General features: G+C 41.7%; 1 protein-coding gene and 1 long non-coding RNA gene across 6 annotated transcripts in view; one reads left to right on the plus strand and one right to left on the minus strand.

Annotated features, from left to right (window-relative positions):
• Nucleotides 1-10368, minus strand: part of SYT9 (synaptotagmin 9) — a 66925-nt gene extending 56557 nt beyond the window's left edge. For all 4 annotated transcript variants that reach the window (XM_048307026.1, XM_048307027.1, XM_048307025.1 and 1 more), the window contains exon 1: nucleotides 10141-10368. In XM_048307026.1, coding sequence (XP_048162983.1) covers nucleotides 10141-10288 — 148 coding nt within the window. In that variant the 5' untranslated portion in view covers nucleotides 10289-10368. The remainder of the gene's footprint in view (nucleotides 1-10140) is intronic.
• A 304-nt stretch (nucleotides 10369-10672) lies between these two features.
• The window catches only part of LOC125328154, a 37776-nt gene continuing 22265 nt past the window's right edge, over nucleotides 10673-26183 (plus strand). Inside the window, exons 1-2 of one of the 2 annotated variants that reach the window (XR_007204558.1) lie at nucleotides 10673-14611; nucleotides 14722-15343. This is a non-coding gene — a long non-coding RNA (uncharacterized LOC125328154). Of the gene's footprint in view, nucleotides 14612-14721; nucleotides 15394-26183 lie in introns of those variants that run through there. The other variant, XR_007204557.1, reaches the window with a different exon arrangement.

A 26183-nucleotide genomic window follows, 5' to 3' on the forward strand; every position in this document is an offset into this window, starting at 1 on the left:
CTGAGACTGAATTCTGGATGTTCCTCAAGGTGAAAAACTGCTTCCCCCTAATCTGGCAAGGAAAGTAAAGTTGAAGTGGTTGAAGATGCTGCTGGTTTTGTTGCTATTAAGGTCTGTTCTGGTTTCCAGCTCCCAAGAAAAAGAGAAAAGAAGGAAGAAAAATACATCAAAGGAAGAAAGAGCAGTTTTTGTTCACAGTGCTGGGTCTGACTTGTAACACTACAGAAGGACTGATAGAGTAATCACTATCAAATCACTCTGGCAAACCTATACCTGTGCACTGCTATTTTAGGAACCGCTTTTAGCTATTTTATCATCACTGGCTCCTAGCAGCAGCAGGAAAGAAATCATCTTGACTAGTCAATTCTCTCTTTATAACACAATGACAACAGAACAAGAGACAGGTACAGAACGAATAAGGTAGGCAGGAACAAGACATTAACCTGAGCATGAGAGTAGATATAAAAATGTTACACCTTCTACAGCTAAGAGAAGCTGGCAGGAACAGTGATGCTGCTGCACAGGGAAGAGTCAAGGTGACAGGTTTTCCTTATTAAGGGAAGCCACAATGGCCAAGCTTCCTCTTTCCTGAATAGCCACAGCCCGACTGTCAGCATCAAATCATGAATTCTCAGGCTGGCTTAGAAATCTACTGAACCCACAAACAACCCCCCAGTCAACAAACAAACCATTAACAGGACCCCAAGACAGACAAAGAATATGGACAGATCTGCTTTATCTTCTTTTTTTCTACAGCAAACTCCACAAAGAAGCTCAAAAGGCTTCCAAAATCAGGACAAAAAAAGGGCAAGTTTTAGTGTAACATAAAATGGAAACAGAAATTCTTAGAACAGAGATATAATACAGTATATCTATCCACAGCCTTCCCTGTCCACTATGTCCCCACAGGCAGGTCCTCAAAACCCCAGGCTTCACCTCTGCTAACTCCAATTTCCAAGGGACATCAAGTCTGCTTGGTGCTCTTTGGCCCTTAGGAATATGGGTGATATCTCTCTCTTCAGAGGCTTGGCTGCCTGTTCTGCTCCTCATGTCCATCTCCTGAGCAGAACAATTGCAGGCACCATGCTTGTGTCTGCTGCACCTTGAGGTTTCACCCCTCTTTATTTGTGAAACACCTATGAACTTAGAATAAACAAAACAAATGGACAAAACCAGGTCAGCCCCTCACCTTCTGTTTACCTGCTAAGCCTAATTTCTCATCTCCACTTTTTTCAACTCATTAGTCCTCTTTAGTATTTGTCAACTTAAAATGAAAACAGAAAGGAAGAAAAGTTTACATTAGATTTGTGTTACCATGGATGCCTTAGTGGCATCTGGAGAAATAAGAACCTTTCTTGATAGCATGATCTATTGCAGGAGAGAGCACAATCACAGAAGTAAACAAAATTTGAGCAACTGGTTTAGATTTGTGTCTTGTATTACCCCAAGTAAATTGGTATAGCTTAAAAAACCAGAATTGTACGGATAAAAGAATTTTCTCTTCAGAGCTTCACGTATTTTTGAAGCAATACCAGAACTGTTTTCTCTTGTATTTAGTTGCTAATGGACCTAAAATCTCTTTATAGCAGGTAAGAACTGCCACAATGCCACTACTACACACTTCCTACATCAGCCTTACTACAGGGAATAGGACAGCACTCAGCAAGAACAACTCAATACCTGCTGCATTTCCCTGCAGCCAGGCTCAGGAAACACTCTCTTCCTTTATGCTGTGGAGAGAGGACTTAGCATAATGAGTACTTGAGATCAGCCTGTTTAGGGTTGGCTTCCCAAAAAGAGCTAGAATAACTAGGCATTAATCTTATCCATTCCACCTCTCTAGGGGAAAAAAATAATCTCCTCTTTCAAATGGGTAAAACATCTGCTACAAATGGAAACAGAAGATCATAAGACTGTTGGTCTCATTGATCATTTTCTAATTAGCATTGTACATTCCTTTCTATAACAGTAGGATAATTTGTACAGAGTTGCAAGTTGTAATTATTTATAAAATTGGATAGATGTGAGAAACAGCTTTGGAACGTCTTAATATGTATTGGTGAAACCATGAACTCCATAGCCATGAACCTCTTGCAAACAACAAAAGAAGCAGAAAACTTTAGAAGGAAACTCTGAAGGAATTTTATATGGCTGCAGACAGATGCCCAGTGAGACAACAAGGGTCTAAGATGGGTCAAACCTTATGTACTGATTGATTACACAGCTACTGAAACTCTTACTGCACTCTGAAATCACACCAAATGTGACAAGAAAAACTATATTGTTGAAGTCAGAGAACTAAAACACAGACGAATTAAAGAGATTAGAAATGGGGCAGTAAATAAAATGAGATGCTGCTTGAAAAATGGAGTGGGAACACCCAGATGGGCAAACAACTGAAACATTGGTATATGCACATATAATTTAGGAAAGGGATGGAGAAACCAGGCCCAAAGTAACCTGAGTGGGAATGATAAAGACTGGCTTACCAGAAGAAATTTTCAAAGACAAATATTTAGTGTTTTGTATACACACAGGAGCGGTCCATCACAGGGGGAAAGAAAGTATTTAGGGAGTTTCACAGACTGTAAGGTAGAATTAGGATATTCTAAACAAACTCCCTGATGGAAATGTAACAAACTGAAGAAATGTATTTCCAAGAGAAGTCAGCAAGGCTTTCTTTTTGTGTGCATGTGAAACTCAACAGGAAAAAAAGGAAAGTGAGAAAGTATCCTGGCAGGAATTATCCTACTTCAAATCCTCATTCCTCTTATTTGAAAGTTTTAACTCCAACATCATTAGTGCCTGACTTTTTTTTCTTACTATGGTGGATTTACAGCAAGAATCTGAAAACTTTTTCTGACAGGTTATAGACTCTTCCAACATTTATCTTTGGTAGACACACATCAGCTGTAAATTGGTTTAAAACATACACACACATGCCAGTTTCGACTGAATCTACTGTATTTCTGAATTCCAGCTAACCTTGGGAGGTACACAGGATCAAATCCTGCAGTGCACACGTCTGCCAAAGGAAGCCAAACTGATCTAACTTGGCTAATGAATGCCTAAATCCAAAAAAAGAGGCAGCTGAACGTCTTGAGCAGCTTAAACCACACAATACCCAGTGTGACTACAACAGCAATTGTAACGAATGTGCAAGCCACCACCTGTTATACACAACACTTTCTTTCTGCACTCTCCAAATAAATGGATCAAGCACTTTCTACTTAACAGTACAATAAGCGTGCAAAAAGGATTGATCCTGCAAAATGATGAAATTTAGGAACTGCAGTTGCAACTGACAGCATTCCTTCCATCTATAATTAATTATTCTAAATTCTTATCCCTTGAACTAAAATTTTGTTAGCAATATGAAAGGGACATAAAGCTTTACGTCAAAATAATCTCTCTTTATCTCTTTGGTCTAAATAAAGCCACAGAAGAGCTTAAATGAATGACAAAACATAGCAAAAGATGTACAGTGCAATGTTCTTAAGTACAGCTTTGCACTACATCAGCAATGATCACTATTTTCAGCAGGGGAAGAGCTAAACCCTAGAAATGTGGTTTTAAACAAAAATACATAAATTGCAGTTTATGCTCAGCCTCTGTGTATTACACACCGAAGTTGGCACAGAGCTGCACAGCCTCGAGACTGAGTTTAACCAGATCTGCTGTTATGACAGCAATAATTTCGGACTTACATTTCTACGTCTCTGAATTGTCAGTGTAATTAAACTCACACAAATTAGTTTGGAAAGGAATTTTCCAGAAAGCTACTGGGGAGAACATGTGGCTGATCACTTGTACTTGGGTCACTAAATGTGTGGATCACACAAATACATAACAATTCAGTATTCTACCATTATAAAATTCTAAAAACATTATTGTAACACAAACTCCTGGGTTTTTAGGAATTAATAACCCATAAATCTGTTACAGTAACACCACTGCTTAAGCAGTCAGAGCTTTGTGCGCCCAATGTAAACTGTGGCCTGCTCAAAGATTATGGGTAATTCTAAGGAAAGCATAATTTAAAAATTCTTTCCCCTCTCCCCCCCATGAGGAATGTGCAAATCCCATTGAAATAAGAGCTATGACAAATACAGTGATCAAGATATAGTGGCAAAACCAGTTTGTATGTACAAGGGCTAAATTTAGCCTACTGCTCTTCATCAGCAAAACTGGCACTTAAGATGGAAATTCAGGTGTAGGACAGACTGTATGCTATTAGGCTTCCTAATTTTCCAAGGTCATTACTTTTCAGGTTGTTTTCAGTGATAGATATTTGTGTTACTTGCAGCTGAAAATAACCCATTTTCCTTAATGTTCTCTGCACACTTGGAAAAGACTTGCATAAAGTGTGTGATGACTGTAGAGATGACCCATTTCAGATTCAGTTGGCAGGTTATTTCTAACTTGTAGTATTACTTCACAAATGGGCTTGCAATGGCTTCAGGAAATAAGTATTTAATATATATATAGTGTATAAGTAAATACATTTTTTTCTTTTAAATACAAAGGGGTATAGTTGGCATCAGTCTATCTAACACAGTGCTACACATTGTTATAGTTTCAGTGTATAAGGGCAGACTGTAAACAACAAACATTTGGTAAAATCCCCATATAAATGAGGACTAAACCCAAAATGGAAACGGGAGCCCCAGAAAGCTCCTACTTTCCGCACCTGTACTGAATCTGGATGCAGAGGCCAAGAAGGACTAGAAGGCATCTTCCTCTTGCCTTTTTCTCATAGACTGAAACCTTTCTTGTCCCCACAGCGTCCAGGAGCAGCCATGGGACAGCAGTGGAGTGAGTCTGGTCACAGGGACTACAGAAAACCTACTCATGTTTGGCTTCTCAAGTTATAGTGCTGCTACACTGCAGTTGCTTTGCACCTCTGAAAAACACAAACTGATTTCAGTAGTGCAGGGCTCTTTCATATCTGAAGAGTATTTAACACGACTGTGTTCCAGCCTGATCAAAGCTCAGTTTTATCATGAGGAAGATCTTTGTAGTCTTCCTTTTCTCTGGTTCTGAAGAGTAAATCACAACTTAAACACCTAAACATCTTTATCTTACCCATAAAAAGAACAAAAGTACATTCTAGGAAAAAGTTATATGCAGTTACAGTAAATGAAAATCTTCATTTTTATTTACATTTCTTTACCTTAATTATAGTTTCAAGCCATTATTAAGCACACAGGTAGTCTCTTTGAACATGATTTGCTCTTTTCTACAATTTGTTTCAAAGTTTAGCTATCTGTTTAAAATAGATTTCCAAGGAAAAAAAAACCCATATTGAACTCCTCCAGTATGACAGGAAAATTTCTGAGAGCCTCTTTGTTTAGAGGAAATTAAACTAGCAGAATAATTTAGAATTCAAGCAACAGGAAGTAATTGGTTTTGCCTTCTTCAAACTTGCTCCTGACTTTTCAAAAGAGAAAAAGAATACCTATTTTTAGTCTAAAACACATAATATTACCTTATTTTTTTAAATTCCTGAAGGAGCATTTTGGTTCTTGAAACCCAAAGGAACTTGGGTCTCACATGTGTTCATTAATCTGACCTCAAGAGAGGGCATATGAATCATGCTTGTCCTCTATCCTATGAAGTCTCACACTAGCAGGAGACATTGAATACCATCAGGAAAAGAAAATTAAAAATATGGAAAGCAATGGCTCACAGTGAGTACCATAAACATAAAAAACATACTGGAAGTTATTTCACCCACTTAAATGTTTTTCATGTCTTTACAACTTCCAAACGTTTTTTTATCTAGATAAATCTAGATGCACTTAGCGTCTTGATGCAAATCTTCAGCTTGATATGCTCCTGGAAGATTTGGGGGATGAGGTGGGAATAAATCAGGAAGCAATGTGAGGTACAAAAATTTTAAAATACCTTTTTAAGGAATCAAACCACCTTTTGAAGACAGGTTTTGTTTTTAAACTCAGTTCTGAATTAAAGGGAAACTTTCTGAGGTTCGACTTAACTGCAAGTATTAGCTTTCTAGGGAATGACCAGTCTATTGGAACAACACTCTCCACATAATACCTTGGCTCTCACATTCAACCCCTGGGCTGGGAGGCCACGTTTATACCTCTTTGGCTTTTTGTTTCTTTGTGCTTTTCTCTGTCGTGAAATTGAAAGTACACATCAAAATATAAAGTACTGATTCGTAAGATCCTTAAATTCCACTCAAGACTGTAACTGCAGCCTCTCATACATTTTGTCTTCAATATCCATCATATTTCCACTCCCAAATTTTTTAATTTCTTGACTATCAACTATCTTTTACCTCCATCAAGTACTAAAATCTGGCTTTCTGTCACTGTGCAATATTGATCTCGTACTTACGACCTGTAGAATACTTTATGCCTAATGGCCATCACTATGCCCACAGTATTCATGATGTATTCTGTTTTAGCATCTATTAGTCAATTTTAAACAACGTAATTAAGAATATTTTAAGACCCTGCTGGCTCATCCTCAAGATGTGCAATCCAAAGCAACAGAAAAGTTTACTTTTTATTTCTATTCATTTTTCTACTACAAAATTAAGGAAAGTACACTATGATTAATGGCCTGGACTTTTTTTATAACCTTTACCTTCATAATCAGCTTTTTGTCTTAATTCCTCTTTTAATGGTCAGTCTCTGCATTAAGATTTTCTGCTTTCATGATTTTGTTGTTGTTGTTGTTTTGGTTTTTTGGATTTTTTTTCTTTTTCCTTCAATGAATTCTTTTGCTCAAGCAACACCCATTCCTCCTCTACAATATTTGCTTTATCTGGTGTCATGGGGTGATATTCCATGATCTTGGAAGGTCCTCTGAGAGGTCTATCTGACTCTCCTTTATGAATGTATTACATACTTGATGTGTTCAGACTTTACAATTTACCCTCATAAAGCCCTTCTATGATACAGAAATATTATTGACATTTTACAATGGAACAGAAAACAAGTCAGCTTATTAAGGTATCTAAATGCTTAAGGATGCCTATTGGGATTTTCAAGGTTGCTCTGACATATAACTCTTACTGAACTAATTGAAGATTTTTCACTAAATGCCTAATTTACATTTTCAGTTTTCTGAAAAGCTTTAAAATCTGACTCACTCGTGTCACCCTTTAAATCCAGTGGACCAGCGCATTAAACCCAGATCTCATTAGCCCTTAACTCATGCTCGAAGCACGTGCAGCACTCCCCACAACAGGGGGAAACTGCATGAAAAATAAAGATGTGGTGCACACCACAAGCATCCAGTCCCTCCTGGCCTGAGTCACACAGCAAACACTCAGATGGCAGGGAGCCACAGAGCCAAGGGCATCAGATGTCAGGCAGGAGAGGAGTGGATCTCCAGGGATCTGGCTGCTCAGTGCTGGGACTGAGGGGCGCCGGGAGGCTGAGCTTGGAGCCAAACGCTGGCATCAGGCTCAGCAGCCCCTCAGCTCCCTCCCTCCCTCAGTTAGGGGCTGGTTTTTCTAACAACTCCTGATGGGGCACAGAGCCAACATCCATGAATGGCTTCAACCAAATGTGCTGCAGAATTGTCTGTATCCACCATGTCGCTGGGTTTAGGCAAGTGGCAACTTTATTTCAGAAACACTTTTAAAAGCATTGCCCCATGCACTAATTCCTGTAAAATACCTAATCATGTACCTAATAATGCACTTTTCTCCATTCTAGTGGTGTAGACATTTTTACTTTTGGGCGGCCTAAGAGCAAGTTACTCAGTTTGACTAAAGCCCATCACACCTCGGGGGGCAGGAACAAGGACAGCTTCATCTCTTGCCGGGTTCTGACAAGGAGATGCTGTCCTTCAGCACTGCTTTTCTTCACATCCCTATGTTTAGGCCACTAGTGGCTGGAAAGGGAACAGATCAGCTGTCAGGGCTTTTTAAGGCCATTTTGCCCTTTTTAAGTCAGTGAAACTCACTACATGAAGCAAGCAGGGTTTGGTCAGTGTACTTACTGCCCTTTGACTGCGAATCGTATTGCTTCATTTTGGAAGTCATGTGCCCTGCCTTCTTACAGCCCACAGCATCACAACTAAGGACCAGCTAAACAAACCACATGAACAGCCAGTTTACTAGGATAATATATATTTTAATCAAAGAAATATGAGACTAGGTAAATTAATAAATTCCTGACATTACCCCTTCACAGAAGTATTTTCCAAGTCAGGGCTTATGGGTAGCGTGTTGCCCGCTAGACCCTCTGAGACTGGCTGCAGCTGCAAAAAATAAAAATGTTCAGATTGAGGCCAATGGGAAGATGCTGCCTGCAGCATAATTGCTCACTGTTGTTGCACATTGGCTGGCGAAGGTTAGGGACTGCTGCTCTGTGTAATCGAGCAGGTTCGCAACAACACCGGAAGGCTGTTGTATAATAACAGTTCAAGCAAAACAGGTAGAAATAAACACACATTTAAATTTTTTTTTTTTTTCACCTTTAGGTAGAGGTGATAAATTTTTACTGAGCACACCATGTTTTAAAATCACTCCCAAACAGATACCAGGTACTCTTTTTGCCCGAGGCTGATGGAAAAAAAAAAGCAGGTAGCTTCTGAAAGGAATCTGAAAAGCTGTTATCCAAGTAGCGGAGGTTAAAGTCTCCATATGCATTTCAAGTAGTTTCGTATCCAAAGTGAGGACTGATTTAAACAGATGTCTTTGGAGCCATGACCTGATATACAAATATGTGATTGATCCTTTAGTAAATGAAAATTACAGAAAATCACAGGTGTCTGTCACAAAAATTACTGCTTATATGAACAAAGTAATTAAATCTGCCTATATGAACGAAACAATTAAATTTGCCTACTTTTAAAGAATCCTTATCAAACATTGCATGAATCACTCCAATTTGAATATTTTAAGTAGTGAAAAGCCAGAATGGCTGCAAACAGCTTTGCCTACAAGCGAACTGAATGACAGAAAATTCCTTATTCATTTATTGTGATAGCACATCTTTTTCCCCCATCGAGTATGTTTTTACTTAGTTTTAGCTGTTTTCTCCAGTCCTTCAGCATATCCAAGGATTTGTCAGAAGTTGCACTCTGAGTGTTACCGAATTACAGAAAAATATTTAAGAACAGAGTGTCATTAGACTGCCCTATGCTAAACGGAGTGATTTATTTCAGAGAATAATGAAGCAATGAATAGAGTCTTGTGATGACCGGCTGATCTAACAGCAAGGCTTCCCAGTACTGCAAACGTTTATCAACTTCTCTTTTAACTCTCTAAATTTCTCCTCATACTGAGCAAACTCTAACTTGATGATGTAAAAATAAATATAATAAGCTGCTACTCTAAACTGCAATTTGCCTTTCCCTTCTGTCCAGAGACATGTCCTCAATCTTTTCACGATTTTGTGCAGCTGGAGCTCAGCTTCCTTATGAGAAAGCTTCCTTAAGTTAAAGTTTTGAAGTAAGAGTGTTTTGCCATGATGCGGAAACCGTAATCCTGACATACACACAGAAAACCACCCAGTGTACACCTTGTCAGACCTACAGCCCCCCCATCTGCTACAGATATGCGAGGAATTGTCTTTGTAGCTTGTGACATACAGAACTGGGAACTGGGGAGTTGGGTTAAATCGTGTTCCAGTTAAACCGAGCTACGAGCTCCCCGCGCCTCTGCGCTTCACCCCGAGCGCTGGGAGGGCCAGGGGAGCAGCAGGGCAGCCCCGGGCCCCCGGCACTGCAGCAGAGCCGCGGCGGCGCCGGGCAGGGCGGCTCCGGCCCGCTCCGGGCTGGCAGCGGCCGCGCGAAGTTGCCCGCCCGCCCCCAGCGCCGCCGCACCCGGAGCGGGCTCGGGGAGCGCTGCGGGCTCGGGCTCCGCATCTCCCCCAGCGCCGGGCGCTAAAACCGAACCTGGCGGCACCGAGCCCGGACCGGCGTCCTCCCCCGGCCGGGCCGGGCAAGCCCCGCCAGCCCCGCGTCCCCGGAGCATCCCCCTGCCACCTCCTTCCCTCCGCGGCCGCCCGCTCCCGGGCAGCCCCCGCCGCGCCGGCAGGCCTCGCCCCGCGGCTCCCGGCCGCCCGGGGATGCTCGGAGCAGCTCGCCCTCCTCCCGCAGCCGGGGCCGGGGGGAGGCCGCCGGTGCCCGCGCCCCCGAGGGCGGCGACCGTACCTGAGTCGCTGAGGCGGGGCCGGGCTCTGTCCCGCAGGTAGTAGATGAAATCCCGGCAGTTCTCGTTTTCCACCGCCCCGACGGAGCACAGCTCGGCCAGCAGCTGCAGCGCTTTCTGGCAGATCTCGTCCTCCCTGTCGCCGGGCATCGCCCCGCAGCATCCTCGGGAGCGGAGCGGAGCCCTGCGGTCAGGCGCCGCGCCGCTGCCCGCCGCCCGCCTGCAGCCGCCGCGCCGCCGCCCGCATCCTCCTCAGCCGGCGGCGCCCGCCCCGCCGGGCCGGGCCGGGCCGCCCGCCGCTCCCCCCGGTGCCGCGGCCGGGGGCGGCCGGGGGTCCCACCAGTTGAACGCGAGGGCGGGGAGCGCCGGCGCCGCGGCCGCCCAGCCGCGCTGGCGCAGCGCTGCCGGCGAGGGAGCGGGCGGGGGCCGCCGCGCCCCTCTCCGCCCCGGGGGCAGGACTGCCCCGCGCCCCGGCCGCGTCCCGCCCGCCGCCCGCGCCCCCGAGCGCAGACGCTCGTCCGGAGCGGGCGCGGGTGGAAACTTCAGAGGCGGCGCAGGGGCTGGCGGAGGACGGTCCTGGGCGCGGGTCCTGACGGACAGCGCCCCTTCCCCCTCCTCCCCGTGGCGGGCAGGCCCGGCCCTCCGCCGCCGGCCCGTGGTCGGCTTGTCCTGTGCCCGGTGCCCTTGTGCCTCGGTGCCCGCTCCTGCTCGGAGACGATCCCGTTCTTCGGCTAATTGACCGCGAATGCCTCGCTGTCCGGAACGCGCGCTCTCGCAGGCGGGACCCGGGGAGGAGAGCGTGTTAGAGATGTACCCCGGGCGGAACGGAGATCTTCATTCAGCAGATTCATATTTTGGCCCGGGTGGTTGACGGGGTAAAAAGAGTTAAAGCACGGCTGAGAAACCTCAGGCACCCGAGACCCACCCATAGCTGGAGGGGACGGCAGGAGGTGGGGGCTGAGGAGATGTCTGCCATTAGGCATGTTTATCCTGACAAGTAGGAGATTCGTAAGGTGCTGCTTCGCTTTCTGGGTTTGTAGGCTGGGAGGCTGGTGGGTGTCATGAGGGGAAAAGCTGAGAACTGGCTGCTCCATTTAACTTCATTTTCTTTTTCTCTCTCTCCCTTTTATAATAGTTGAAGCAAATATCAAAGGCCACGATGAGCTCAGAAAGTTCAGACTGGTGTGGATGTTCAGCCTACTGTTTAAAGACTGCTGATAACGGTTCTAGAAATAGCATCATCTTCTAGTAGAAGCTTTTCTTCTTAAAGAAAAAAGTATATCATCGAAATAAGATGCATTCTGGGAAAGGAGAGGATATTAATGAGAAAAGTTGTTTACTAATATAACTTGCCTCCTAGTGCTTTGGCAACATTGCTTATGTCTGAAAGGTGTTCCCCCCTTTACCCTCCCTTTTCAATAGAAAAATAATATCTGTAAAACATGATTGTATAAGCCAGGCATAATTCCACCAGTGGTCAGGTGACTCACTCATGCTGCCTTGTTGTTGTTAAGAATTAGTAATAGATAGCAAAATAGTATGTAGCTGTTACAGTTGTTAGCATTGTGATCATATTTTTGAGGGACAGAGATTTTGATGACATCGGTATATGTTTTCACATCTAATCACGTGAAATTCTCTACTAGTCTCAATAAATGCCACACAAATATTCATCTTGGCACTGGAAAAACCAGTGTGATTTGTTTGTTTCGCCAAGCATGCAGGGAGAAAGACAATTCTTAAGAGGTACTGTCAGTCAGAGCGCTTTCTCTGAAATGAAGGATCAGGCTTCAGCAGTCCTGCCGCTTTACCTGCTGCAGTGAAGAAGGGGCAAATTTTATAGAACTTGGTAGAACTACAGATACCAGAATGTCTTTTAGGGAAAAGCAGGTTCATGAGGGCTATCAGGTTATTCATATGTATGTAAATTCTCTAGAGACAGAAACTTTCTAATCTGTAACACAAAATCAGGTTCAGGCTAATGCTAGTGATACATCAAAAGAGGAGGGAGGACAGAGGAGCTATCAAGGACTACTGACAGATACCTGTAAAGTACAGTCAAAGTCCAGTGATCATGTGTGACCAGATTTTGAATTACTGTACAGTTTGCCTTTAGTTTTTACATTATTTTATATATTATTTGGCTATATTTTGGTAGTTTGGCCCTGACCAAGATGGCTGTGCTGTTCTATAGCTTGCCCTCTGTCCAGGACAGACAAATATATCAACTGCAAAGTGATATTAATGCATTTACCAGAGTGTGTTTTTTATCCTGCGGGACCACAAGCTCATTGCTACCTTGGGATTGAAGCTTGCTGCAGAGTGATCTCTGGGCAGCCTGGTGATGAAGTGGTAGTTTCTTTATCCTTCTCCTATAACTGAAATATCTTGCTTTGTTTTTTTAAATAGCAGCAATTTGAACGTGCTGAGATGTTTCTAATACAGGTGCTTGGAGATGGAAATTTTTCAGTCTGGTGGAGGATAGACCATGAAACTATTTGGACATCACTGCTAGTAAACAAAGGCATCTATTCTCCAAAGCTCTAAGTGCACTGTGTAAGCAAATGCCGATGTCTCTGGAGATAACAGCAGTAAATGTAATGTGCTGTGTCTCAAAGCAAGTGCAACATTTCCTTCCTGAGCCTGTTTGTGAAAACCAGGTTATATCTGCCATTTTGTTATCACTGATTGCATGTTTCTCTTCTTGCAGGCACTCCTAGTTGTGTTGAGCTTACTCCTGTGTCGACTGCAGATTTTCCCAGTTGAGGGGACTATGTTATGTTTGAGATCCCTAATGAATGCTGCACTAATTAACTTTGGTCCTAGAAGGTCATTGCGTGATGCAGTGGGATGATCTTATTAACCTTATCCTGAGACTTACAGTTTGTACTGATCACAATAAGTCTGTGTTTTTTTCTGTTTAGCTCAGGCTGCCCTCGCATAATACAGTGCACTCAGAAGTTAGGAAAAAAAAATCCCCAAGCCTGCTGCACACAGAGTCGGAATAAGTTTAACTGTTTGACCTACAACAGTTCTGTCATCATCAATTGACACGTTCGTCTTTCTTTTCTTGAAATAAAGCTTTTCCCCAGTGTTCTGGCAGCAACACAAGGATTGCTGGCAATGAAGTCACCTTCAAAGCAGAGACATTCATGAAACAAATGCATTTCTGGAAGAAAGTAAGGCAGCTTGCACCAGAATTTTTATGATGGCTGTGCTGCAACCAGAGCTTATCAAGTATCTGTGTTGAGTATTTATAATTGCTTGACTTGCATTTGCCCATTTGGGCACAGCTCATCATGGGAGTACCTTTTTCTTTAACAAAAGGGAAGTAGGGAGGCCAGGGGTATTTCAGGAAATCAAGAAAACACATAGAGCAACTAAGTTACTAAAGCAACAGAACTAACAAGATTTTTTTTAGCCCAAAAAATCAAAGTGTGAGGATCTGTAATTAAAGAGTAGCACCAAAAGTCAGAGAACAAGGAGAACATTGCTGTGGTTAAAGGAGGCCATTTTGCCAAAGGCAGTCACCTGCAGTCCAGGCTGGAGAAGGGAAATGCCATTGTAGGCTCAAAGATTGATACATCTATCAAAAATTTTTTTGTTACTGGCTGTGCCAGACTTTCTGCCTCACTCTCCTTCATACATACAGTTACCCTTCTGTTCCTGATGGATATATCTTTTTCTGCTGCTGAAAAGTAGAAAATGCTTAGGTAAACATACAAGAAATGGAAATCTGAGTAACTACAGCTGAGGTTTTATTTGAGATGATGCTTTTCTGAGCAGTGTCATTCTTGAGATGAGTTAGATACTCTCCACAGATTTTAGGAATGCTTTTAAGGGGAGGGTAGTTAGAAAATAGGTATGTGGCTTTGGGCTTTCTCTCATCATTGACTTCTAGACATCATATGGAAACAGATTAGTGCTAACTAAAGGGAGGGTGGTATCATCACTTTGATGATGTTAACATGAAAAAATAGCTGTTCTTGAGTACAGGTAATAATGTGGAGTCATTTGAAGATGTTGAGATCAGAATTACGTACTTTGAGGAAAGAAGGAATAGTAGTGTAATTTCATTATGGTTTTTATAAAATCTTAGGGCTTTTTGTTTGAAATCGCATGTCATTTATTGACATCTGCTCAGATTTTAAAAACATAATGCATAAAACCAGTGTTAAATGCTAGATAGTACTGATCTTTGTCCTTTCCTCTGCAGGAGGCCTGTAAGCTGTTCCCATGTCAGAATGAGTAAAATGTCATTTTGGGGTTTTCTGAATGATGGTAGGTAGCTTTCTCACAGCAGGTCCTGAAGGAAGAGCCAAGTGTCTCTCTTGCACTGAGCAGAGGAGAAGTGTGTCAAATCTCTGAGATGCCATCAAATGTCACTAGAAGCTGTGCTGTACTAGAGGATTAGGAGTATGCATCTGACAGCGAATGTCCTGATACAACTGGGACTCAGCTGCGTTTTCCAGAGTGAGTTGAAGGGGTGTGGATAATGAATGAATTGTCTGAATGAAGGTTATGAGGAAAAACAAGGCTGCAGCTCATCAATGGGATTTTTGGTTTCTTTTTTTCTTTTTCAGTTGTTGTTTTCCCCGTGTTGCCGTTGCAGAAAACTTTACTGCCTAAGGAAAAGTTGCAGGCTCAAAGTAGGACATGCTGCCCAGAAGACTGCAAACAGCTTAACATGAATACAAGCTCTTTGATATGATGGACCACTTTCATGACCTCTTTATAGCAGATTACCGTCTTTTTCTTTATCTTTATACCATTCACATTGTTAATAGAGAGTACTCTGCGTGCTGCAGCTTGTCACATGCAATTTTAATCTATCTTGAGAAAGCTTCCTTAAAACTTGAAAAAGAGGGAGGAAAACACATCTCTTCTGATTTGCCTTCTAATTTGACAATCTCTTCCTTGACAGCTTTTGCAAACTCTACCAGGAGAAAAAAAAAAAAGAAGTGTACTGAATAATTCAGCCTTGAGAGTGAATTGAGTTTGAGAATTGTTGAATTCCCAAGTCTGTGGTTTGTGGTTTTTGTTATCGACTGCTCACATGGATTTAAAGTCCTGTCTCTGCAGTTGGTGGTTTTTGTCTCCCCTTTGGATGCTACAGTTTTGTCTGGCTTTCGACCCTTGAACACCAGCTCTCTGATCTTGCAAATAAACATACAAAAACTCTTGAAGGACCTTCCTGCTTCCAAGGTGAGCCATAGGTAGCATGCTACATCAATAAATCAGATTTTAACCCTGGACCTGAATGTTGAAAATAGTCCAGTGAAAGTTGATGGCGTCATCATGCTGAGTATGAGGCACTCTTCCTACTATTCTCCCCTCACATGCTGGAGTATCCAAATTCTTAAGGGTAATGAAAGCTTGATATCAGAACAGAACCTCCTGAAAATGGGGTGTCTTAGCTCACCCCCGATATACCCCTGAAATTTGTTATTTATATTAACATGCTAATGGGAGCCAGACAATAACACAATAGGAGCTGGTCCTGCATTTTATGCATCAGCAGCCAATAAGTAAAAAACCCCAAGTTTATATCATTTGAGTGTTTGTGAATGCATAAAAAAGAGACTCCATTTTCTGCAAAGTGGAATGATGATGTGCTACCTGTCACTGAAAGTAGCTTGCCCAGAAAAAAAATTATAATTGTAAGAGTCTAGCCAGTATTCAGGACTCGGTATAAAACCTGAAGCATGCTCATCATTTCTTAAAGCCACTGAATAAAGTAAATGTTATTACCTCTAAAGTATTTTTTCCTAGCTCAAAAAGCAGAATCATCCGAAAAAAAAAAAATCGAAAATTGTTATCATACTGTCTAGTGGAACCTTTATATAATTAACTCTTATTGACAATCTCACTGAGTGGTATAGTTCATATGAGTAAATATCTGAGCTCAGTCATAGTGTGGACTGCAGGAAAGCTCTGCTAATGTGTTTCCACTCAGCTGCTTACAGCTACGTGTTAACATTTCCTAATCAAAAGAAGGAATAAAAATGTTTGGTGGTTTCGTGATGAATTTGTGAGAGAACGCTAAGGAAGTAACTTTCAGTGAGGAGGATATGGTCCCTTATCCTTGAACTTTAAAAGATAACAGAACCTTAACCTAAAAAAGGAGAAAACCCCAAACCAAACAATAACCCAAACTAAATCCTGAATACCAAAGAAAAAAAGCTCTTTTTTGATTCATGGTAAATTAATGCTTTTTAACTTACATATATCACTAGTGTTTGTGTAGTCATGGGCTTCTTTGAAAGATAGCTAAATCTAGAAAACTTTTTAAATTAAGTGACAGATCAGATGGGATCTGCTTGCAAGTAAAATAAACCCACAAGTCTTGTGGATGGATGAAAGTTTTTATTCCTTTTAGTTCTATCTTTAGTTCTGATTAACATATAATCAAATAAGCTAGAGTCCATCCAGAAGGCAGTTTTGGTTAAAAATCAGTTAACTGCATCAAGAATATGCTTTTTGCTAGGTATTCTTGAGGTAGGAAATGCAGAAATGGTATCTGTTCCGGGCTCAAGGCAGAGCTTGGGTGTGCAATCCCTTTTCCCACAAGTAGGAATTCAAGTCAGAGTTGAAGCACATGCATGCACACTGTGGTTATAAACATATTTCTGGTTATAATTAAAGGGAACAACCCATGTCCCTAAAGATAGATGCTTCCCAGGAATCAGTGTGCATCGGGACTGCCTATGGAGTGCTCCTGGAGTGCTGGTTTGAGGATCCTGAGGTAAAATCCCTTTCTCAAATCTCTGGCTAAAGATGAAAAAGTTACCTTGAGTGTCCCCAGCTTTTTTAACAGCTGACTTGGGCACAGCCTTGTTATGGGGCAAGGGAATGGCAGGAATAACAAATCCCTCCTATCCACATGAAGGAGATGAAGGAATCCCAGTGGAACACGGTGCTTTGGCCGCACTGTAACTTGTGGTACCTCAGTGCAATGTCTGCCAGCCTCCTGCTCCTGTGCAGCCACAGGAGCCAGTGCTGGGCATAAATCTGTGCAAGACAGGGAGGATTTTATGGGATCTTGGACATCTCCCTTCCCAACAGACTAACAAACAAATTCTCTCTCCTATTGGGGGAAATACTGGGGGAATAAATGAGCTGTGCTGCTGTGTGAGATACTTTTGAGGGAGAACCAGGTAAGCTGTTTCTGTGGCAGAGGCATAATTTAAGCTTATGACTGAGGTCCCTTGTGTAAATGAGTTTTTTCAAGACTTACTGACAACACAATATAAACACTTTCATCAGAAGAATAGTGATTTTTAAAAATGCATCTCTTTGTGATGCTGAGGCAAAAGACTCTGCAGTTTCTTTATTTGTTGTAATAATTATAACCTATACTTTAGAACAGTTTTTTCTTCCACCCTGTGATCATCTCCCCAAAGGGCTGGGAGCTATTTTTCCTTCTCTGAGGATGTTCTGATGAAGCTGATGCTATGTGGTAGGTCCTGGCCACCTGCTTTACTTGGTCATGTGAATGTTTTCCTGAGTCATACTCCCAAAATACATTGTTGCCTAAATCTAGGGAAAGCTGACAATCGGTAGCAGTTGAACTTTCATATTACAGCAGAATTGATGTTAAAAATAAATTCTTGCAAATGATTACTGTCAGGAAAGCATATGAGTTTGCTAAGAAACTAGGTAAGCACCTAGTTTGCTGTGTGAGAAGGGTTTCTCTTGGCATTAATTACTCCAGGAACTAAAGTTCACACCAAAACACTGCATAGGAAATCAAGATACATGTTCCATACTTTACTGGTTAAATATTGAAGCTGTCACAGAAATGTTCCCCAGCCTGTATCAGCTGCTGTTAGCTTTCAGAGCCATGTTCATTCTTCTTTAGGTACTGAGACTTTTCAGCTCTTTTCAACACTATAATAACTCTTCAGCCAGAAGAGTTAAGGCTGCTTTAGCAAGGCAGAGGGCCCAGGCCATCTATAAGTTAAGTTGTTCTGTGAGCCAGAACCTGTGGGAAAAAATATTTTCTGTGATGAAATGACTCCTGGCCTTGCCTTTTCGAATGTGATCTAGGCAAGGTGTGTAGATACAAAAATGCTGCTAGCAAGGATTTTCTTGCTATTTTCTAAGTCCATGAGAGACTTTTCTCTCTCACAGAAGAGGTAGCAGAGTTATGTAAACAACCAAGCCACCTGCAACCTTGAAAAGTCTTGCTCATGGTATAGTAGAAAAATATTTTGACAATGGATGTTTTAGGATTTTAGCCAATCACCCCAAGGGGTGGCTGATCCTTTGTCCAATTAGACTATGAAGAAAAAAGTCTATAAAAGAGTTTGTAAAATAATTAAATCAATCAATCTTGCTGCACAATTCCTGCCTGCTGGATCTTCTCTCCTCCTCCTCCTATTGGCTGCGGGACACGGTGATATACCCTAGGGCCCAGGCCTGTGGTGATAGAGCTGCTGTTATACTGAGATCCTGCTCTTTTGGCTGCTATGGTTTTTGATTTTAACCCTCCTGGAACAGTGCCTGTCTTCGGGAGAGGATTCTAAACAGTATTCCAGGTGGCTGATAAAGCCCAGCTTTCAGTCTGGAGGAAAGCGGGGGAATGTAAAGTGTAGTGCTGGTCCCAGTATTCCTTTGGGCTGTCTGCAGTGGTACTTGGAGCGGGTTGATGCCAGCAATCTTCTTGGTCAGTAACTGAGCTAGTTTGAATCTTGCTGAGGCGTGTGCCTGACTCCATGGATTATGTGTGAAAGTCAGTGGCCTCTTTCCCCCATATTAGCAAGTGGAAGGTGAAGAATGCATTATCCACCCTGTAGCTGTGCTGGCTAGAGCAGGATTTGGAACACAAACTTCGGCTCATGGGGAAAAACAAACAGAGTGAGTTGACAATGTGAAGCTATTGCAAAAAGAGACAAACGTGATTCTGCAGTTTATGGTGAGGAATGCTGCATGAAAGACAAAGGACATAATTATCCTGATTTGGAATTGCTGACGCTTCATCTAACACAAGTTTTAGATACTGCAATTTCATATAGAGACGAGTTGAAGGGTCTCCAGAAAAAAGAAACAAAAAAGTAACCTTAGAAAACAATGATTTTTAAGCATTGCCTGTGAGAAAATGCTAAAAAAATAGGTTTCATAAGCTTTTCTAAAGAAAGAGAATGATGTTATGACTGTGGAAATATTGTTGGTTTTCTGGCCAGGTTTTCTGGCCTCTTCAAATAGAAATTGAGTATGATTACATAAAAAATGGGGCAAAATATAATCAACACAACATATAGGAAAGCAAATTTTGCTTTCTAAAAGTTTTCTATGCAGTAGAAGGTGATCCAACCAGATAAGAAAAGAATTTAAGTGAGCAATGCCTTTTTGTCTCCAATGAAAAGTGTGCAAAAGCATTTTACATTGATGTCTTGAAAGTGGTTTTGCTTAGCAAAAATTTATTTTGATTTCAAGTATTTTTCTTGAGTAAATAAGCATACCTCTGCAGTTGCTGTTGAATGTGTATTAAATTTAGAGAAAACATAAAAGGTTGTCTTAATTGTTTCAACAGCTGCCCATCTCAGGTCATTCAATATCCAGTGCAACTCCCACCAAATGCCTTGTGAAGACTGTGGTGACTTTCTCCACACTGTACAACAGCCTTTACTCCCAAAGCTGGGTAAAAGCAAAGTGATCTGTAAGGGTGCCTGTATTTGGTGGATTTCAGTACTTCACAGCAGTCAGTTCTGAGGTTTATTTGTCTGTGTGGGGTCTGGGTATTTTAGCTCAAGATGGATCTCAGCTTGTCCTCTAGATCTTAGGTTTCCGTTGCGAATTGTGGATTCACTTCAGCACTGCAGTGCTGCATAGAATCAAAGGATTAGGAGATGAAACTTTTACAGTTCTTTCTTCTGAATTACACAGTGGACTGATCACACTTTCTCTTTTTTCATTTTTACTCTAAAAATACAAAATTATAAAACCAGACAGGTATGTCTACTTCTCAGTGTATGCTTTATCAAAGTATAGATGTGAGCAAACTAAGGAATGTGTGATACGACTTTTTTATTGGTAGTTCTCCTCACTGAACTGTCAGTGGTGACTTAAATTTCTCTGTGTTACGTAACAAAGATATTATTGGTAATAACTTTGCTCTTCCTTGGCAGACATGCCAAATACCAAGGGTACAGAAATTTAATCTTGTTATTGATAGCAACTAGACAGTTTTAAGATATTCATCGAAAAGATCCTTGAACTTTTCGTTCTGTCCAACAACTTGATACTCAGAAAACAAGGAGAAATCATAATAAAATGTGATCACTGTGTTTTTTCCAAATGCTCATCTGTCTCTCACAGGAGTTTTTTAACCTTTGATCAAAGTATCTAAAACTACACAGTAAAGACCTTGGTAATTAACAGATCAAGATTTACGCTCAGTTATGTCTCACAACATAAGCCATATTTGTGTGAATGTAGAAACAGTCTCTTCTGACTTGATGTGCTACTTTTCACATTGAAGTGAACACTGATTAATAAATGTTAATTAACTCACTATAGCCTTACATAATCAGAGTATAATTTCTTAAGCTGAGAGTTTCTGACCTGAAAGTTATATTTTTAGTTTGTATCTGAATTTCAACTTTCCTTTTGTTCATTATCATGGAGCCAGAGAGGAATGAGAAATGTCTTTATGATTATTTGAATTTTGGAGGAGTTTCATGATAGCTCCTATTCTAGCATGGGGAGAAAACATGCTTTTTTCAAAGTGTTGTGCTGGTAAAAGTGGGACTGCCTTCATTTGACCAAAGACTTTGTCATCTTGGGAAGACAGCACCCTGAAGCAAGTGCCTGATACCTTCTTCTACATGAGTTTCCTCCCATTGTGATGTCCAGCTGGGAGGAAGGAACAAAGACTTCACCTTGAAATTCTTTTCTCCTTCACTCTCTCAGAAAGTTTATTTTTCTTACTAACATTCCTAAACCAAATCAACACACTGGCATTTCCTTACAGAAACCTGTTCAGTTAAAGCATTTCTGGCAATTTGTGTTGCTGTCTCTCGAAGGCTTTGGCAGAGCAAACGGTGAGTGGGACTTCTCTATTTTAGTCCCAGCATCTGGATTTGGGTTGACTAGCAAGATTCTTCTTCCTCCCTTGAGACCTAAGATGACTTCCCATTTCTTTGTATTTTTGTTGGTTTTTTTCTGTGTTGGTTGTTTTTTTTTTCTCTTGTGTAGCTCATAAAGTCTTTACTTACAGACATGAGGGGTTGGATTATCTGCTTTCCCCAGGAGTCTGAGCTCTTCATTCCTAGACTCCTTGTTGCCATTAGGTCAGCAGAGCTGGTACCAGCCTGCTTACTGTAGATTGTCTTCACCCAGTACAGCCAGCTATTTTTCCCTCAAACTGTGTGGAGAAGGAGAAATGATCCATAGCCAGGCAGAGTCTTTGTTGTTTCCCTGCTGTTCTGTTTCTGTTCATGCGCAGGCTTTTCGATTTCATGAAGCAGCTTTACATGAAAGCTGAAATGTAATTGCATCCTCCTGAGTAAAATGGACAATTTCTGTGCCAACCATGTTTTTAAAGAGTAAGATTACATCATTCACTCTGCTGCATGCTTTCTGTGAGTGAATCCCTTCGCTGATGTAAAGGTATTAAATATTCCAAGACACCAGTCAGACCAATTCTTTATAATGCCATGAGTGTGGAGAAGATCACCTTCATTATTTTTGTCAGGGGAAAAAACAAAACATGAAAGGGAGGCCTCTTTCAATGCACCTTGCTTTAGTCTAGGAAATACTAGTGAGGATTCATTTCAGCATACATCATGCTTACTGTTCCTCTCAGCTCTCCATGTTAACTTACACTATAATTTCCTTGCAGAATTTGTGGCATTCTGATATACCTTGTAGATCTAAGGCAACACAATAAATATTGTGCACTTTGCAGTTTTTGTTTCTTTGTTTTAAACTGAAGCTCTGGAGTGTGGTAACATTTGTTGCCATAGGGAAAAAAAAAATTAAAAGGGTGCAGGGTTGCAAACAAAACAGTTTCAAATATCTTTTTACACTCTACTTTTATGGTTTCTAGTACTGTTTGTATTGCTCATAATATCTTTATATGGCTGTAAGAAATGGGTGGTTTTCAGTATTTTGTCTTTCATTGATTGCATTTTGTAAGATTTCCAGAGTTCACTCATGCATTTTATGTTTGACTATGGACAGTTATAAAATAGTTTTCTTATAGTTATGTTGTGAGCCTAACAGTGACAATATATCTCCCTTTCTTGGAATAATGTCTGGACTTCTTTTCTCCCTGCCAGATGATGTCACAGACTTACCAGGAAGAATACTTGATAGCAAGATTATGCAGTGTAGTTCTTGTTCCCAAAAATGTGCTTCTCCATCTCAAATCTGCACAATACTGCCCTTAACATTGAAATTTATTCTCTCAAAGCCACCTCTGATCTCTCCCAGAGGGGTGCAAACAGCTTAATGAACAGAGGTTAGGAAAAGCAGTACTCTGGCTGTTTTGAAAAAGGTTTTATTTCCAAAAGTGGGAGAGGTTCCTAAACTCAGAACAACCTGAATTCAAGAGACTGGGCTATCTGGGGTAATAAAGTTCTACTTTGGACACAGCAAAAATAATTGGAGGTATGGTTCAATTGTAAAACTTGTAGTCTCCTTTTGGGAGCTGCTGAAGGGCTAATTCCCATTGATGTACAGTCCAGCAGATTGAGCAGATGTTCTGTGTCATGGGATGAAGGGCGTGACAAGCTGCTTCTCCTTTGGTTATTGTCATCCCTTCTCATTGCTGATTGCAGCTGCTGCAGGAGAGACCCAGTGGTGCCACATCAGTGACTTTGTGAGAGCACTGTGTGTTCATCCCAGCCACAGAACACAGCAATAACCAGACAACCCCTAAGGAAGCATTAGAGCCTATGTCTATAAGATTATGTTCTGAAAGATGCTGAGCATCAACTCTGAATAAAATCAGTAAGAACAGAGAGTGTGCAGGGCAACACAGAGAAATACAGAGGAAGCACTGTGATTATGAGAGCATTGGAACTATGAAAGAAACTGTTACAAAATTAAAAACAGTGAGATGTATTTAACTACACTACAGTAGACTGGATTATAAACCCATGTGAACACTGGTACTTAGGGTCTTGGGGGAAGAGAAGGTGGGTGGATCATCAGAAGAACTGCAAATGCCAAGAGAAAGGACTAAAACATCATCATACTGTAATGTCTTCGTGTGGCGTCAGATTAAAAAATGAAACTTTAGAATGAGATTGTCATCTCTGTATGTGGAAATCTAATGGGTTCTGACAGCCTTCTTTTTAAGGAAATTCTGTAACTCCTATTTTTTCCCCACTAATAATCATAGAAATATTTCTGTCTGAAATGTAAGGTGCTGCAAATGCCATGATTTTTGCTTTCTCATTACGAATCAGAAAAATGTTGCATTTTTCAGAGAACAGCTGGCTATTACAGTATGTTTCCTTACTGTTAACCTTACTAAATCACCTTACTAGTGAGTCACTAACCCAATCACTAACCTAATTTTAGCCAAACTGAAGCTAACTTACTCTTCAGTCTCTAGCTGAACAAAAGCATTCATCAATCATCTTCATGAGTTCACAGAACCCTAAGATTGCAGGCAACTCTCATGTATTGTATAACCATCTGCAGGTCGTAATGCCAGACATCCTTTAACAGTGTCCTCTGCCTAAAAGGAAAATAGTTCAAAGCTCTTGTGGGAGAGAATGGAAGGGTTTTTCCTTCCAAGGCAAGAAGATCCTTTTTTTCTTCTTAGTCCAAGCTGGTAACTACTTCAACCTCACAAGGCCTGCCTTTCAAGAGATGCTTACAAATTCCAGAGAGGTACTACTTGAAATCTGAAGCCAGTGTTTTTTTACTATGTGCACTACTTATGATGTGCTAAGACCTCTGTTAGCTGGTAAAAAAAGAGCACTTTACTGGACACTGATGATGATGGTTACTTGCTCTTTCAGGAAGCACTGATTTTGTGTGATATTTGTGTGGAGCATTATTTGAGTCTAAAGTTTAGTCTTCTATGGCAGATGTTTCTGTCAGGCCTTTAGACCTGTCCCATTGTACTTGATTTTTGGGAAGGCAGAGCTTATGCTGTTGGACAAATGCTAACTGAATTAGCTGTGCTCAGCACTCGAGGAGCAATAGCAGCCTTCTGGGGGCTCTTATTTCTAAATCCAGCCTTTTTGCTACCATAAACTGGTATCTGTCTTAAAAAGTGATAGATTAATTCCCTCTCCTCCCTCCGGTCTTCATTTTTTCCATGTGAGGTTTTAAATAATCACCATCAATTTCAGCTTTCTAGCTCTGCATGCCTAACTTTAAACCAGCCTAACCTCTCCTGGATTATTGCCAGAGGCTCTGTACCTGCTATAGCCGGAGTAGTAAGTCCTCTGTGGTTTCATCCATGTGTCTTAATTTCCCATCTTTACAATCCATGGCTAGTTTCACCTCTAGAGTTTCTCTTTCCCAGACCAGCCACAGCCTAAGCTGTACTCACGAGTCTCATACCAGCTTTAGAAGGAGTGACGTTAACCTTTCTTCCTGTTACTTCAAGCTCTTATTTTAGCTGTGTGAGCATGTCAAGGTCTATCACTCAGCTGCATATGCTCTCCTTTCCCAAGCTCTATCCTTAACCTAAATTCCATCTTTCAGCCTTGCAGTGGGACTTGCTGTACCCTCCTGCCAGTGGCAGCATGTTTACACCTCTGTCCGCAGTCCCCAGGCCACCTGGAATGCTCTCAGCCTGCAGCACTCACCTCACTCCTGCCTCTCCCCTCTCCTGAAAGCTGCATCCAAGTGTAGTTGTAGGGCTGGTGAGTACTTGCCTGAACTGGAGTGACAGCTCATTTAGCCCTGCTTCCACCAAGTCTCATTTCGGGAGCATCTGCCAAACTGAAAGCAGGGCTGAATCTTGAAGGGCTCGTAGGGATGAAGTGAGTGCTACAGACAGGACAGGGAGTCACAGTCCATTCTGCAGGATTTGGGAGAGGCTCAAATGGGTGCTGGATATTTTAAGAACTACAGGGCTAAAATGGGGCAGGCACAAGTTATATTTCTGGTATAGTTTCTATCTCACTTATATTTTTTTATCATCTTTTTAGCTGTGGTCTTTCTTGTCTTTTATGATTTAATGCTCATGTCAGCTTCATGAGTTCTTCCTTGAGCCATCCCTGGCTACAGTCTCAGCCATGACCATTGGGCTGTTATTTGTCTTCCCATGCTAGAAATTTTTTAAGATCTAGTCCTGAAGATTTTTTTCCCCTCATCACTTAATATATCCCTGGCCATGTGACTTGCACTTCCCATTTAAATTATAAATCATTGACTCATGCTCACACCATAAATGTATCAGATGGAAGAAAGATGTATCTCTTACCCAGGTTTGAACTGGAATTTGAATTACATTTTTGAATACTTACATCCTCTGTAAGACGTCCAGCTGGAGCAATGAGTCCAGAATAAACATGCTCTGATTTCCCGTATAAAGAGAGCTTTTTTCTCATTTATCACTGCTAGAATCAAGCATCATTTAGGGCATTAACCCCTGCTTTCCTGATCTCTGTTCACAGTCTGAACTCTATTCCAAGTAATGAACCTAGCCAAGTGATACCAACCTGATTCTCTAGGTAGTCAGTCAAATAATTTTTGTCCAAAATAGAGGTCTAATCCAATAACAATTCTAGGTTTACAGGCCTTCCTATGGTGATCCTTAGTACTATTTAGTCCACCTGTGTTGGGGGCTCCTCCCCTGCCGTGTAGCCCTGGGAGAGGGGCCCTGAGGGCACAGACACGGGGCTTCCCTGCCCCTGCTCAGCCTCGTTCCCATTGGTTGGTTTGTGTTCCCTGCGCGGGCAGAAGGACCCTTGGTCCCGTGACTGGAACAGTTCCTGGGCAGAGCCCCGGCCATGCGGCTGGAGAAATAAACATCTCTCTGAAACAGCTATCAAGAATCTGTCTGTCCATATATATTTCCTTTCCACGGGACTCCTGGTTTGATATATGCGTGTTGCAGTATCCCCACTGC

Source organism: Corvus hawaiiensis, chromosome 6, assembly GCF_020740725.1.
Source record: "Corvus hawaiiensis isolate bCorHaw1 chromosome 6, bCorHaw1.pri.cur, whole genome shotgun sequence".
NCBI classification, from domain to species: domain Eukaryota; kingdom Metazoa; phylum Chordata; class Aves; order Passeriformes; family Corvidae; genus Corvus; species Corvus hawaiiensis.